This window comes from Hyla sarda, chromosome 2 (assembly GCF_029499605.1).
Source record: "Hyla sarda isolate aHylSar1 chromosome 2, aHylSar1.hap1, whole genome shotgun sequence".
NCBI lineage: Eukaryota > Metazoa > Chordata > Amphibia > Anura > Hylidae > Hyla > Hyla sarda.
Window position 1 is genome coordinate 442,251,528 of NC_079190.1, and position 15,839 is coordinate 442,267,366.

Genomic DNA, 15,839 nt, shown 5'->3' on the forward strand with positions numbered 1-15,839 from the left:
GAAGAAACACTAAATAACTGTCTATCACCCTCGGTCGGGGGCTCCATGTAAGATCTCACCTCGTGGAGTTTCAATCATCATGAGATCAGTGAGGAATTAGCCCAAAACTACACAGGAGGATCCTGTCAATGATCTCAAGGCAGCTGGGACTATAGTCACCAAGAAAACTATTGGTAACACACTACACTGTAAGGGAATGCTTAGGAATTACATGAACAGGTCAATCTAAAGTTTCAGAGGTTTATTGGTAAAGGAACATTGGGGGAGATTCATCGAGCTGTCATATAATAGGATTTTCTTTGCTGCCTATAGTAAACAATCACAGTTCAACTTATCTTAACGTCTTGACATATCTTAACGAAAAGCTGAACTGTGGTTGGTTGTTATGGGCAACAAAGAGAATTTTACTATAAGACAGCTTGATAAATCTCCCCCATTGAGAGATATTTTGTGTTTCTTCCATTTGTGAATAATCGCACCAACTGTTGTAAACTTCTCACCAACCTGCTCGGTGATGGTCTTCTAGCCCATTCCAGCCTTTTTTAGGTCTACAATCTTGTCGCTGACATCCTTGGACAGCTCTTCGGTCTTGGTCATGGTGGAGAGCTTGGAATTGATTGCTTCTGTGGACAGGCGTCTTTTTACAGGTAACACGCCGAGATTAGGAGCATTCTCTAAAAGGGAGTGCCCCTTATCTCAGCTTGTTACCTCTATAAAAGACCCCTGTCCACAGAAGCAATCAAGCAGATTCCAAACGCCCTTTAGGAGAGTGCCCCTAATCTCAAAGCAGTAACTGGGAGACAGAAATCTTGCTGATTGATAGGGGATGAAATGTGAAATAGGTTTTACTTTTTTTGTGGTTATTCTGTCTCCCACTGTTAAAATAAACAAATCATTAAAGTTACAGACTGAACATTTCTTTATCAGTCGCCCCTCGTGACATCACGGCCACACCTCCTCAATGCAAGTCTATGGGAGGTGGCGTGACGACTTGCATTGAAGGGGCATGGCCATTACATCAAAAGGAGCATGGCCGACCCCCGCAGTGTGAAAACAGCGTTCGGAACATTAGCTTCCGAACGCTGGCCAGTGGAGTACCACTTTAACTACCCATGGTTGAGAGTGGTGCAGTTTATGTGAAGAAAAACAGAGGGTACATCCACACGTGGCATTTCTGTTTCATTCCTCTGAACGGGGTTGCTTTGGCAGTGGGTACATGTAATTTTGATGAATTAGACAGTTACAGACACTGCTACAATTTGCTCTAAGAGTTGCTTCTTCTCACATCACCCTATCTTTTGGCGTGACTGGAGTCCTGTATTATTTTGGCCATTCCTGTTTTACACTGTATAAGACAGGTGTTTGATGGATAGAGTGAAATGATGCAGAGAAAAACAAATCTCCGGCTAAGGACCACCACCAGTCTGACTTGTGATAACCCAACAAGCCAGTTCTCCAACATGTTTAGCAAACTAAACACACGTTAAGGTAACAAAAACAGTTTTATGGCTCCCTTGAGGAAATGTGAACGGCGGGCAATGTTATTCTTGCATAACTCTTTCTAGTTGTTTATTCCTGGCATGACAGAATATAATGAACACGTCTGACGGTCACAAGTCTCAAATGTTGTTAACAGAAGCTTCCCAGACAATGCCTGCTCTGTCTTTAAGTATGGTTAACTCATGGATATCAGCTGGAGAATACCTCACTGCTAGCACCCACTTGCCAGTTCTAGTAGCACACAGCAAAATGCGAAGACAGACAACCTCACGGCAGAATGGGCCCGTTTACCTACAGATAGTGAAGCATACATTTAACAGAGAAGGAACAGAGGAAGTATTTATGGGTATGGTAACTCAGGACTGGTCTTAGGGTGTACGACCTCTCACACTGGTTCTCATTATCTGGGCACCAAGAGATGGCAGCCTTGATCCCACAGTTGGTGCACAGATCTATATCAAGGAAGCTGCCAGGGATTTACAATGTAGCTAGTCCACTGTTTGGATGGTAATATTTAAACAACGATCGGTATAATTGTGCCCTTCATGATAGTGGTATTTGGGTATTTCATGGCAGTAGTAAGCAGGCAATCTTCGGGATATATGTAGTCCACAGCACTACTTTTTCTTCTAAGATTCTGCTTGAGATTTTAGCTCCAATCCGCTGTCTAAGCTTATAGTGATCATCGGAGCTCTGGAATTCACTTTCTGGCAAAGAGAAATTTAGCCAATTTCTAATGAGTTTTTGATGAGTCTTGAATTCCATCCAACAATCCTGCTGTTCTTCTGTGCAGATTGATAGAAGAACAGGATGTTGTCCTGACTGTGGCCAGCACTGTAGATGACAATGTAACAGAGGGGCCACTGTGGGACTAAAAGGGGTACTCCAGTGGCAAATTTTTTTTTTTACATCATCTGGTGCCAATGAGTTTAACTGATTTGTAAATTACTTCTATAAAAAAAATCTTTATCCTTCCAGTACATTTTAGTAGCTGTATGCTACAAAGGAAATTCTTTTCTTTTTGAATTTCTTTTTTGTCTTGTCCACAGTGCTCTCTGCTGACACCTGATGCCTGCATCAGAAACTGTCAAGAGCAGGAGAAAATCCTCATAGCAAACCTATGCTGCTCTGGACAGTTCCTGACATGGACAGAGGTGTCAGCAGTGAGCACTGTGGACAAGACAAAAAAATAAATAAAAAAATCAAAGAATTTCCTCTGTAGCATACAGCTGCTAATAAGTACTGGAAAGATAAAGATTTTTTAATAGAAGTAATATACAAATCTGTTTAAATTTCTGGCACCAGTTCATTAAAAAAAAAGTTTTCCATATCACATTACCCAGATTACAGCAACAACCCAGAGCAATAAAGGAGGTAGACCAAGTAAGACATGAAAGCAGCAGGATAGAAAACTCAATGTGATAGGCCTGCAAAATAGAAAATGGACAAAAATGAGAAACAAATGGGTGGAAACACAAGTCACTGTTTTTCACAGAACTGTACAAAATATGTTTAATAAATTGCGATATACATATAGAAAAGCCAAAGGAACACCAGAGCCAACACAGGGTTAGGTTATGGTTACATGTGGTCAAATAAGTTCTTGTGCTTGCTTCATTGACTTATTGTAAAATACAAAGCCACTAGATAAAAAGGACATGGTCTGGACATACTCAAACTTTTGTAGTGCTGGAAAAGGCTTTTGAGCCCCATTTGCACAATAACAAAAAAAGCTAGCACTGAAAAAATCTATGAAGATCAAAAAGCTATGGCTGGATGGCTACTCATATCTAGTCCCGTACACTGTGCGCGCACACTACTACACCATCTACTTATAGTACACCCTGAGAAGCAGCAGAAGCATAGAGGACATATTAGAGCAATAATAAGAAATATAAGCTATGAATCAAGCATTGTAGTAAGATATAATATTCACAGTAAGCTCATGTTTTGTCTCTGCAGCAGTTTATCTTTCATTCTGGCTTACTCCACTCACTTCCCTCAATCTCCATCCTTGTTCCTCTCCTGTCCCACTTTATAGGCAGCAAGTAAGCTAATCCCTTAGTGAACTGCAAGTACATCTTCATCTGCAAGTGAACAAAATTTGCATGGGGGCAAGGGGGGCTGAGAAAAGAGCCTGATAAGAGAAGAAAGAAGTATTTATACAGTGACCCCCCCCCGACATACGATCATTTCAACATACGATGGCCTCTCAGAGGCAATCGCATGTTGAAGGCAGCATCAACATACAATGCTTTTGTATGTCGGGGCCATCGCATAAACTGCTATCCGGCAGCGCAGACTGCTTCAGCGGCCACCAGATAGCCGTTTACGGTGCCCCGTGTTGTCCGCTGACGATCACTTATATGCCTCGGGGCTCCTGCGCATCCTCTTTAGGATCCCCTGCATCGTCGGCGCTCTCCTCCAACGTCATCACATCGCTGCGCACGCTGTCCAGTCATCCAATAGGAGCTGCATGCATAGTGACGGCGACAGAGAGCGAGGATGCCGGGGAAGAAGAGGCCTTGCCGGAGCGTCGGGGACACCCCGGGGACGCTGCGACAGCGATGGAAGGCGACGTCCAGAGCAGCGGTGACGGCCCGGGCGCAGGGACACGTGAGTATAACCTCCAATACCAGTGGTCTTCAACCTGCGGACCTCCAGATGTTGCAAAACTACAACTCCCAGCATGCCCGGATGTTGGGTGTTGTAGTTTTGCAACATCTGGAGGTCTGCAGGTTGTAGACCACTGTCCTATACTTTACATTGCACGGATCCCTCAACATACGATGGTTTCAACAAACGATGGTCCATTTGGAACAGATTACCATCGTATGTTGAGGGACCACTGTACTGCAAAGTAAGATATACTATTTCTTACAGTTGCCTGTGCTATTGATCCACACAAGTTTGTGTAAATGACAGTGACCATTTAAAATGGTACTCTGCCCCCAGACATCTTATCCCCTATCCAAAGGAGATGTATTGAGATGTCTAAATGTGGTGTACCAGTACCGCGGTGCATCCTGTCAGATAAACATTGCTTCAAGTGCCTGTGCTAGGCCCTGTTGCTGAGGTGATGCTTTAATATTCATTGTAATCTTTGCCTGTTAATTCATACTGTTTTGTACTGTATATTTAAGAACTGTACAGGATATTTGTTAGGAGGCATGATGCAGAGTAACCATGTGACCCTGACTGCCCAATGGGAGGCCCCCTAGCTAGGCTATATATATATATAGTGTAGGGAGGGAGGAGTTTTTCAGCTTAGGTCTTGTGTTGGTGAGTGCACAGCTCAGTGTGAGCTGCAGTGTGGAGAAGAGATAGCTGGAGTGGGAGGTGATTCAAAGGAAGCCTAAAGAAAATCTTCGGTGTATTTATTATCCTGTGCCTGGCCTAGGAGAAGCTGTCCTATCCTCGGACTGTGTAGATTAAGGGTGTCCTGGCGTCATCTTACCACCCCAAGTCACGTTCCACACCACAGTCTATCTAACTTCCTGTGGCTGCAACGTGGTGGTCCGGCAGCTGGGAGATTGCGCATGGGGGGGGGGGGGGGGGGGGGTTCCCCAGTGATAATTATATCAATGGGGTGATTCCATTATTTCTATCAGGTGTTCTAAATGTCCAGCCTCTTTGCCAAGGATGACCACTGCTGAGCCCCAAGACAGAAATACTGTTTTAAAAAGTCATGTATAATTAGATTATTAATATATTAGTATGGGAAAGTCTTAATAACATGGACGACAACAGCAACTTGGGTTTTGCCCATGGGGAAGCAGACACAGACTACCATTAAACAGATGGATCCCTGTGTTTTTCCTACTCCACTATTAGACTGATCCTGCCTATAAAAGGAGCATTTCCCATCTAGACAGCTGTACATTAGGAATTCATTAGCGGCAAGTATAGAGATGTGTACTCCACTTTATACATAGCAGATCATAAAACTCAGTATGATAAAGAAATCTGTTGGGTATTTGTGAGATTCCACACTGGTTGGAGCATAGAGTAATAATACAAACTCATTTTACTGACATGAATATGGAACAAGATGATATACGAGTTCTGAATTAAAAGGAAAATCTATTGAAAATTCACATGAACCGAATGTTAGAATATCTGGTCTTAAGGGAAGGCTAAATAATGTTAATGCATCGTAATATTTCAAACGTAAATCAAACCCGTTTATTAGTTGCTTGTATTACATAACCTTTGGCTAAATAAGGATTTATTTCATTTTAATAACGGAGCGCATCTTAAATTATGTCATGTACAATTCGTATAGAATTTTATTTGTTCTGCTTATAAATAGAGGATTGAGGCTACATAGTGATGTCTGGTCTCTCCTGAAATATAATAAAATTGCCGGAATCCTACAATGAATTGTCAACTCCGGATGATCTTCCAACCACCACCAAAAAGGAGTATGACTTTTTCTGTATAGGTTTTAATTCCTATGCCCATTGTGAGTTCATGGGCACCATCACATATCAAACAAAGAATAATGGCCACAGGGATGTGGAAATCCTATCGCCCGACGCCCGGGACAAGTAGTTTTGGGCGCCGGGCAGGTGAATTGTTCATAGATTTAGCCCTGTATCGGGCTAGCAGTGACAGACCGACTTCCCCCTTATTTTTCTTTAATGCCGGTGTGAGGTGCAGGAGCCGATGCAAGTCTGAACCTCACACCGGCGCTCAGGATGTATGGAGGGGGTAGTGGCAGCCCCCAGCTGACTTCAGTAGCCGGGGGCCGCTGCTCAGAGCCCCCCAGCCGGTGTGAGGGGATCTCAGGAGCGAGGGCAGAGCCCGACGTTGCACGTCTGCAGGAGATGATTAAGCCACGCTCCCTCCTCCGCCCTCCCAGAGGATGGAAAGCGCAGCTCTGCATAACACAGGAAGACAGGGGGAGAATGAGGACGTACACAGCTCCTCCCTCCCCCACACACAGCCTCTCCCTTCGCCCTGCTCTGTCTACACAGGACCTAATTTATCACGGGGAGGTTTCAAGTATTCACGGGGGAAAATACAGAGCGGGAGAAGACATGTGTGAGGGACTGCACTGCACGGGCTGGGGATTTCACCTCACACCGGCTCAGGTGAGGAGGCCGAGCATGCAGGCGGCGGGAAGGGTGGTTATATATGTATGTTATGTATGATTAGGGGGGGTGTATGTATGATGTGTGCATATGTATGTGTCATGTGTATATATGTATGTGTGTATGATGTGTGCATATGTATGGTGTATGTGTCATGTGTGTATGTGTATGGTGTCTGTGTAGGTGCGATGTGTGTATGATGTGGGGTGTATCAGCGGCGGGTGTATGTATAATGTGTGCATATGTATGGTGTATGTGTCATGTGTATATATGAAGTGTATATGTGTATGGTGGATGTGTGTATGATGTGGGGGTGTATCAGCGGCGGGTGTATGTATGATGTGTGCATATGTATGTGTCATGTGTATATATGTATGTGTGTATGATGTGTGCATATGTATGGTGTTTGTGTCATGTGTGTATGGTGTCTGTGTATATATGATGTGTGTATGATGTCTGTGTATGTGCGATGTGTGTGTATGTGTATGGTGTCTGTGTATATATGATGTGTGTATGATGTCTGTGTATGTATGATGTGTGTATGGTGTCTGTGTATGTGCGATGTGCGTATGATGTGGGGTGTATCAGCGGCGGGTGTATGTATAATGTGTGCATATGTATGGTGTATGTGTCATGTGTATATATGATGTGTGTATTTGTGATTGTGTATGTAATGTATGATATAGGGGGCAGTGGCAGGTGTATGTATGATGTGTGCACATGTATGCTGTATATTTATGGTGTGAGTGTATGTGTATATATGATGTGTGTATGGTATATGTGTGATGTATGTATGTAATGTATGATATAGGGGGCAGTGGCCGGTGTATGTATATATGTATGTATGATATGTGTTTGCATGTATGTTTTGTTCAGGGGCGGACTGACAAGTGCTGCTGCCAGTTGTGCTATCTAATTTTTTTATTTATTTTTAGTGACTTCTGGCCACCCTCACTAAATTGCACCCCCAGAATCCCACCCCCTTCATACTCGCCCGCCGACCAAGAGCCCCACGGATGGACGCAAACACGCCCGAACCAAAACTACAACTCCCAGCATGTTGCACCATAACCTAAACTGTAGAACAATAAAGTGCAACATGCTGGGAGTTGTAGTTTTGGTTCGGGTCAGCTGCAGAGCCATAGGCTGCATCAGGGAATGCTGGGTGTTGTAGTTACTAACTGCAATTCCCAATATTCCTTGACACATCCTATGGCTCTGCAGCTGACACAAACCAAAACTACAACTCCCAGCATGTTACACAATAACCTTAACTATACAGTGCAACATGCTGCAACACCCACACAACCATAGGCTGTATCAGGGCATGCTGGGAGTTGTAGTTATCTAGTAACTAAATGCAACTTCCAGCATTTTCTGACACATAAATTAGAGTAAATAAAATGCACCACACAAACTGGAGAAGCACAACACCCCCCCCCCCGCCCCCACCAGTAACACAGCGTTGTTCAGTGTTTTCCAAACAAAAGAGTCCGTGTATAAGTCCCTATGAGGACTGAAAAATAGTGATCAAAATATTTTAAGAAGTGCGTATATATGAGAATAAGCCCCTTTCCTAATAAAAGTTCTGCTAAAAACTACAGATCATGTCACACAAGATTACCCTCATCCCTGTATATGGAAAAATTTGAATTATTGGGGTCAGATGGGGGGGGGGGGGGGGCTTGCCTCGGGTGTTAAAGGATCTAGCTACAGCTCTCCCGCCGCTAATATCCCGGCATGCTGCGATCGCTGTGGCCGCTATTAAACCATTAGATCACCGCTGTTAAAGTTCACAACAGTGTCTAGAGGGATCTTATATCCATCCCTGGTGGTCTAGTGGGGGGGATCGTACTATTTTGGTTGAAATTATTTTATCTACCAGGACAAGTGGATTTTCTTGAGGGACAAGTAGATTGTGTTCCGCTTTAGTCCCTTGGACAAGTATTTTTTTTTTTAATTTCCACACCCCTGATGGCCATATGTAGGGTTGTGTATATAACTATAAGGGAGGCAGAAAAGGCAGGTGCACCCAGGGCCTAAAAGATAGCACAGGTGTTTATGTTACATCCCTGCATTGTTATTCATTGTAACCATGTATTTTATGTTTATGAAAGAGAATGCAAAATGTAAGATTTATACTCATTTAGAGCCCTGCATCGGTATTGGGATCACACAGGCATGGGCGGTAATGAGGTTGTTGCAGGCGGTCACATAACATACAGCGGATCCCACAAAATCCCACACAGGACTGATGAAATTACACAAGGGGGTGATAAAATGGCACCGGGTACTCTTTTCTAAAAGCTGTGACAAAACGTTTGCAAGAGTAGGCGAGATTGGAAACATGTTGCAGGAGCGGGCGGGAGTGGAACACGTACCGTGGGAACTGGCGGTAATGGTTAGAAATCCAGCAGAAGGGCTCTACGCTAGTTAAAGAGGTATTCCACTGCCCCTGCGTCCGGAACATTTAGTTCCCAATGCTGGGTGACGTTGTGACGTCACGTTCACGCCTCTCGTGATGTCACGGCCACGCCCCCTCAATGCAAGTCTATAGGAGAGGGCATGGCCGTGACGTTACGACCCTCGCAGACCGCACCCAGAGCTCGGACCTAAATGTTCCGGACGCTGGGGCAGTGGAGTACCCCTTTAATAAAGACTAGCATATCTCTATGTGACTTTTTTGATTTGTGAGGCCATCTGTGAGCCCAAAGGGGTTTATCTATGATTCTTATGCCAGTATCGCAAAGATTTCAAAAAAGTTGTATACAATCTGTATATACATATTTGAAATTATATCTTAAATCACGTACCACTGGTAATCACTCGAAAATTATTATTATTTTTTTTTCTAGAAGAATCTGAAAATATTCTATTCTATTGGAATAGATGGCGGTTATTCACTTTGCAAAGCTTTATATATATATATATATATATATATATATATATATATATATATACACACACACACACACACACACACACTATGTATTATTTGTATTTCTTGTTGTCAAGACAATTGCATTGAATCATGCGGAGGACATGAAGATGCACGCCTTTAAAAGGATGTTTACAACATTATATATAGATGGCGTCATGATCACATCATTTAACCCTATATTTTACATAGAAAAAGACATTTCTGGCCATGTACAGAGAAATCAGTCTTACTGCAGAACAATAACTTGCCTCCTATGGCTTTGGCCTGGAATGTGACCTTTGGCTTGACTTTAATGTAGATCTTGTTAGTTCTACAAAAGATCTGTTAAGGTCCTAATATGACTGCGTATATGAATATTAGTGCAGAGAACGACAACACCCTGTAATCTGAACAATAATGAAATGTGAGCAGACACAGGCTACCTTTTGTAACCGTTCACCATAAAAAAGCCTCACATTGTAAACTAGAAGAGTTCCTCATTAGAGGCGAGTGACTATTTTAGTTGGTGATGTCACTGCTACGTTATGCGCAGGCAGAAGAATACAATTATTGTAAGCCAGGCTTTAGAAACAAATAATTATAAACAAGGCAGGCTGTAAAAATGGAATGATACAGCTCAAAAAGAAAATGTAACCTTATATGGTAGCTGAGGGAAATTGGAGGCTCACGCTAGAAACATTATCCTCCCTGTAGATAATCTCGTAAAAATAACCTAATAAAGGACAGTGGTAGCAATAGCTCAATGCTTTTAAATTGATCTAAAGATAAACGTTGTAAGAAAAACTGAAAAGTAATATGTAAAAGAACAAGTTTTATGGGGGTTCTCTGAGATTACTTTGGTATTGCCGTCTACAGCTTAGGTGATAAGAGGGAGTCCTGGTGCTGGAACCCACAAAATTCAAATTGCTCAAAAGTACATCAGAAGAATACAATAAGTGAGTGCATTAAATATGTGGGGAGGGGGGGGGACGGTTGGAAAAAGGATCAGGGGTTTTTGACTAGGCTGACATCTTAAGGAGTTTAATCGTTTTGCTTTACCATAAGTTGGGTATGCTGTGGTGGGAGAGGTAAGCCAAATTTAGAGATTTTTTAATATGTAGACTACACAATTTATTGGTAATACAGAGTACCAGTAGCCTCTCAGGGAAGGACAAGCCAACCATCAACCAAACTCGAAAAAAGCACCAGAAGGTACCGAGGGGTTCCACCTGTGACTGACATTAGGTAGAAAGGCATTGTGTTCTTGAGCCTTAGTGGCGATAACTGCTTAACGCGTTAAGTAAAAAGATTTTGGCCAGCTGGGCATTAGTGAATTGTTTGTACAGCTCAGTCTCCAGGGCCCTAAAGAACAAAGGGCCTTGCTGAGTACAGGAGATTAGCAACTTTTGCAAAAACTAAACTGCATGTTGGGGGCAGAAGAAAGACAAAAATAACATGTGTTCAATGGTTGACAAGTACCAACTATAAGTTCTGTTAGTGGTGGACTAGAAATCACAGAATTGGGCGTAATCAAAGGAAGTATGAGCTATAAGTACTTGGTCTTAGAGGACAGAAAAGGAGGGAAGTACTTACTTGTCCAATGCGATTGGGGTAAATCGTAAGAGATACTTCTTGGAGCTGTGAAGGAAGAAGTTGGATAAAGGAGGAAGGTGGGAAGTGGTCATCTGCGATTGGGGTAGTGAGCCTATGAGGTCAATGAGAAAACCTCATGTGTTGAGGGGGATCCATGTCCAAGAAAGTATGTCTAGGGAACAAGGACATAAACCCTTGTGCAATACAGACCCAGAACCCTGTTTGAATGTCCTAAAACATACAGAGAAGATAGAAGCCAAGGCTAAGTAGTGGGCTAAACAAAAGGAAAGTTAGATATTGGACACGTTTACAGTCTCTGATTTAAAGAACTTTATTTTAAGGTTGGATCCATTTGTCAAACCAGGACAGATCTGACAAGAAGGATAGGGTTTGTAATGTGAAAAAGGAGACTGGGAATATAATGCTCTGTATTTGCAGACATTCGCCCATCATGAGCCAAAGTTGGCAGAGAAGTGGTGGCAAAAAGTGTTCTATAATGAAAACGTGATAAGTGGCACTTCTGACAAGTACTATTAGAAATCATAAAAGGGCCTTAAAGGAATTCATTGATTTTTAGTTTGGCAGAAGAGGATTAGTAGAAAGCCATTATCGTGGATGTGAAAAAAGGACCTAAACCTATGTGTTGAACGGTTTAAGACCGGGAAGGACAATTTTTTTTTTGTAACTGAAATTTACTAACTCTGACATTATTGTTTACAGAAATAGATTTTCATCAGACAGTATTGTGTATAATAAACTAACTCAGCAGCATAATAGACTAGGAACTAATTCAATGTGTTGGCAAGTTTGTATCTGTAGACTATTGAGAAAAATACAGACACACAGACATCCTTACAACAATTGGCTGATGGAATTTTAGCCACAAGTCAAATCCATCACTTAATAAACTCCAGCTACATGGCCATGGACAGTCTTTGGTGAACTTGGCAGACATTAGTTCATTGCGAAGACACGCTTCCACATCATCACACAGAAGTGGATTGTTTTGATCTCCGCCTTAACAAACCACTTTAAGGACATGCTGGTCTGTGGTCGACTGTTAATTCATACACAAAATATTCCTATATAAATGCTCTGTTGTTAGGATCGCAGTCTGAACTTGGGAGTGGAGAACAGACCAATGACAGTAGTCCTGAGGTGAACTATTTATGGTGACATCATAGCAAAGATTATGTTATTCTAGACAAGGTTGTAAAAATAATACAAAAAGGGATTTGCAGATAATACTGGATTTAGACAGCCAAATGATCCTATGTATCAGACAATGAAATGTTTCATAAAGTGGCATACAATATGTAATGTCATTTCTACTGCATGATTCTCTCTCTCTCTCTCTCTCTCTCTCTCTCTCTCTCTCTCTCTCTCTCTCTCTCTCTCTCTCTCTATATATATATATCTCAACATGTGTATGTAAGTACGTATATATGTTCAAGCATAACTTAAATGGCTGAAGATATTTTGATGAAACTTTGTACATGTGTTATTTAATTGTCAATGGAAATTATTGTATAGTTAAATCAACCCTAGCCCAGCCCCATTTGTTATGAGCAGATGTTTTTTGCCTGAAGTCCCATGCAAGTCTAAGGGACTTCCAGTAGATCTTCTGATCGTGTTACTCTCGGCTGCAGTGATTGCTCAGGACTTTTAAACATCCTGCCGAAGCAGGTGCTGACAGTATTTAGTGTAGTGTGGGGAGCGGGATTTGAAGACGGGAGCGTCATTGTGGCTTTTCCTCTCCCACAAGGTTTAGGTATAAAGGCAAGGCAATGCTAGGTACTCTGCTAGTAGAACATGAAAATTCACAATTTCAAATATTTCCCAGTTGTTATTTAATTTAAACTGGTAATTCTTGGAAGAATAAGTGGACAAATGGCAATTAAGGGCAGTTTTTTGACCAATAAACATCAGGTCAAGAATAATTAAAAGCCATCTGAATGTTAATTCTTCCCAGATGAAGATGCTATCCTCCACTTATGGCCCATGATGGTAGGTTTGCAGTCCTATGGCACTTAGATGCCCAACAGCCAGAAATGTCTAGGTTGCTCCACTGGTACTGTATGTGGAAATGCTGGAAAGCAATCTCGGAGGCCACCAGTGATCCATAAGGATATGGAGTCTGGACATCTTTAGAGGCACTATGTTTAACAAGACAAATATATTTTGGGATAAGAAACAAACAAAAAAATATTTTCTGGTAGGCTTGTATACATTTTTTTTTAAACTTTATTTAACCACACCTGCACTTAGAGTACCAAGCCATCATAAATGGTCACTGAAGAGATTCTGTGTAAAATATGTAAAATAAGGGGTGGAGTAATTTTTCATTTGTTTTGCAGCTTTCCAAAAATGCGACCGCAAAGTAATAGCATTGAGTGTGCAAACAAGACAATGACCTGCAGAGAAGCCAACATCTACCAGCGTATTCGTGAGGATTCTGATACTATCAAAAGGAACATGGGAAATAAGGAACAAGACTATATTTCTGAGACGGATACAATCCTACGGAGTAAGAATTCTGATCGGAAACAAAAGGCCTCTAACAGAAAGGCAGATGACCTCTCTCGGGATGACCTGCTGTTCCTTCTTAGCGTGTTGGAGGGAGAGCTACAAGTAAGTCGTAGATCATACTTCACGCAATAAACAGACTATATATCTGGATTATAAATATGGGTTTGTCTTGCCAGCATCTGCTGATCTTATAAATCATATCTAAAAGTGCTGTCATTATTACATGCTAATGGTATGCATATCCTCTCCCCATCACAGACAAGGAGGACAATATTAGGTTCAGTTCAAGGATTTTTTGCCCTGTGGGAAGTAAAGTTCTTATTTTATTATACTGTGTGACCTTCATTTCCAGTTTAACTTTTTTCATAATGACCTAATTTATATCCAAGTGCTTTACGCTGCTAAGGGATATGAGCAACCAAATCAGAGCAGCTTCTCCTCATGTCATTTTACTGCAGGTCCATAAGTACCAAAGCAAATCTTACTATTTCCCAAGGTCGGTGAAGACTTAAAAACAACCCATGTAAGGATAAGAGCCTGTCTAGCATCAGATCTTTCAAACTTACCCATGTGAACCAATCTCCCAGTAACAGCTTCATATGTCTACAAGGTTAGATCTAAAGTCTATACTTTGTTCAAGAGGTAAGGAAGCTCAATGTAGCGCTAATACAGGTGAAGGTGGATAATAACATATTAGTCCTTTGTACATACTAGGGCTGCACGATTTGGAAAAAGGTGCAATTGCCATTATAGAGGTAAACATTGGGATTTCGAAATGCAATTGTGATATAATAAAACAAACAGTGAAATCCCTCGATTTTATGTTCAATCTCCTCCATTGCATGTCCAATCCCTACATGCACGTCTATACCCTAATTTCACCTCTATCTCCCCATTTCATGTCCATCGCCCATTTCACATTCCCATCGATTTCACATCCACACCTCCATTTCATGTCCACACACCAATTTTAGGTTCCCCCATTTAATGTCAATCCCTCAACGTCACATCTCTCCCCCCATCTCACGCATTTCATGTCCACATCCCAATGTCATTTCTGCCCATTAATGTTGCGTCAGAGGGCAGGGGAAACATAAAAAAATCAGATGTTTACCTAGCCCGGTTCCCTGTAGGTCCGCCGCAGATCCCGTTCTCCTCCATGCAGTCTGGAGCCTTATGGGACTTACAGGACTTTCCTGCTCAGCCACTCACTGGCCTTAATCAGCTAAATGTGAGGAGCACCGTGAAGACACCAAGAGCACATGGAGGAGAACGGGATCTATGGCAGACCTACAGGCACCTGGGCTTGGTGAGCATCAGGTTTCTGATGTTTCCCTCAGACCCTTATTATTACTTAGGACAGTGTTTCCCAACCAGGGTGCCTCCAGCTATTTCAAAACTACAATTGCCAGCATGCCCGAACAACCTTTGGCAATTTGCAAAAATCGTGATGCAATTATGACATATCATGCAGCCCTAGTACATACGTACGATCATATCAAAATGTCGGCCGTTGTTCCATGTCCCATTGACAATTGAGCAGCAGTGATTGGCCCTAGACAGTTTATGCAGAAAGATAAATAAAGAGCACCATAGGGTAATAACTATCTGGTATAGTATGCTACTAAGTGAAATGGAACATCACTCACCTGATTCAGCTTAAATAACAGCATATAGGAAATTGCATCCCAGTGTGAGGCTGCTGCTGTCCCAGTGGTCATTCAACGTACATAGGCAGCAGTGTCAGGAACTGAAGGTCAACAAAAGGCATTACTGTTGAAAGAAAGTGGGCAACTTCTCACCCTGTGGATTGTAAAGGCAACGGTCATCAATGGCATCATCAGGGGAAAGAACCTGAGCACTCTCCATTGGCCCTTTTGGGCCGAACAGGCAGTTATAGCCCTGTGCAATTTGGCCTGTGATCACCGATGAATGCTGATCGCTCCTGTTAAACAGGTTAAAAAACCATAGTTACTCAGTCCCACATCTCACTCATGTAATAGGAGATGTGCGGCCAACACACAATGGAAGCAAAGGGACACAGAAACGACCCAGCGTGCGTTTGTCTGGCCCTGCCTGCGCATTTGTCTGGCTTTGACATAGGCTCTGTAAATAAGTGCCGATCACTGAGATTGGTGCCTGTTTATCTAGCATGTTGGCACATCTCATAGGGCACTTATTATAACTGATATCTGCTTTGC

The 15,839-nt window shown here is 42.3% G+C and overlaps 2 protein-coding genes across 6 annotated transcripts in view; one reads left to right on the forward strand and one right to left on the reverse strand.

Moving 5' to 3' along the window:
• The window catches only part of CMSS1 (cms1 ribosomal small subunit homolog), a 359,690-nt gene that overhangs the window by 166,982 nt on the left and 176,869 nt on the right, over positions 1-15,839 (reverse strand). The window lies entirely within an intron of this gene.
• The window catches only part of FILIP1L (filamin A interacting protein 1 like), a 313,162-nt gene that overhangs the window by 129,892 nt on the left and 167,431 nt on the right, over positions 1-15,839 (forward strand). For 2 of the 3 annotated variants that reach the window (XM_056559276.1, XM_056559275.1), the window contains exon 2: positions 13,467-13,740. In XM_056559276.1, the coding sequence (XP_056415251.1) occupies positions 13,477-13,740 (264 nt within the window). In that variant the 5' untranslated portion in view covers positions 13,467-13,476. Of the gene's footprint in view, positions 1-6,580; positions 6,597-13,466; positions 13,741-15,839 lie in introns of those variants that run through there. The other variant, XM_056559277.1, reaches the window with a different exon arrangement.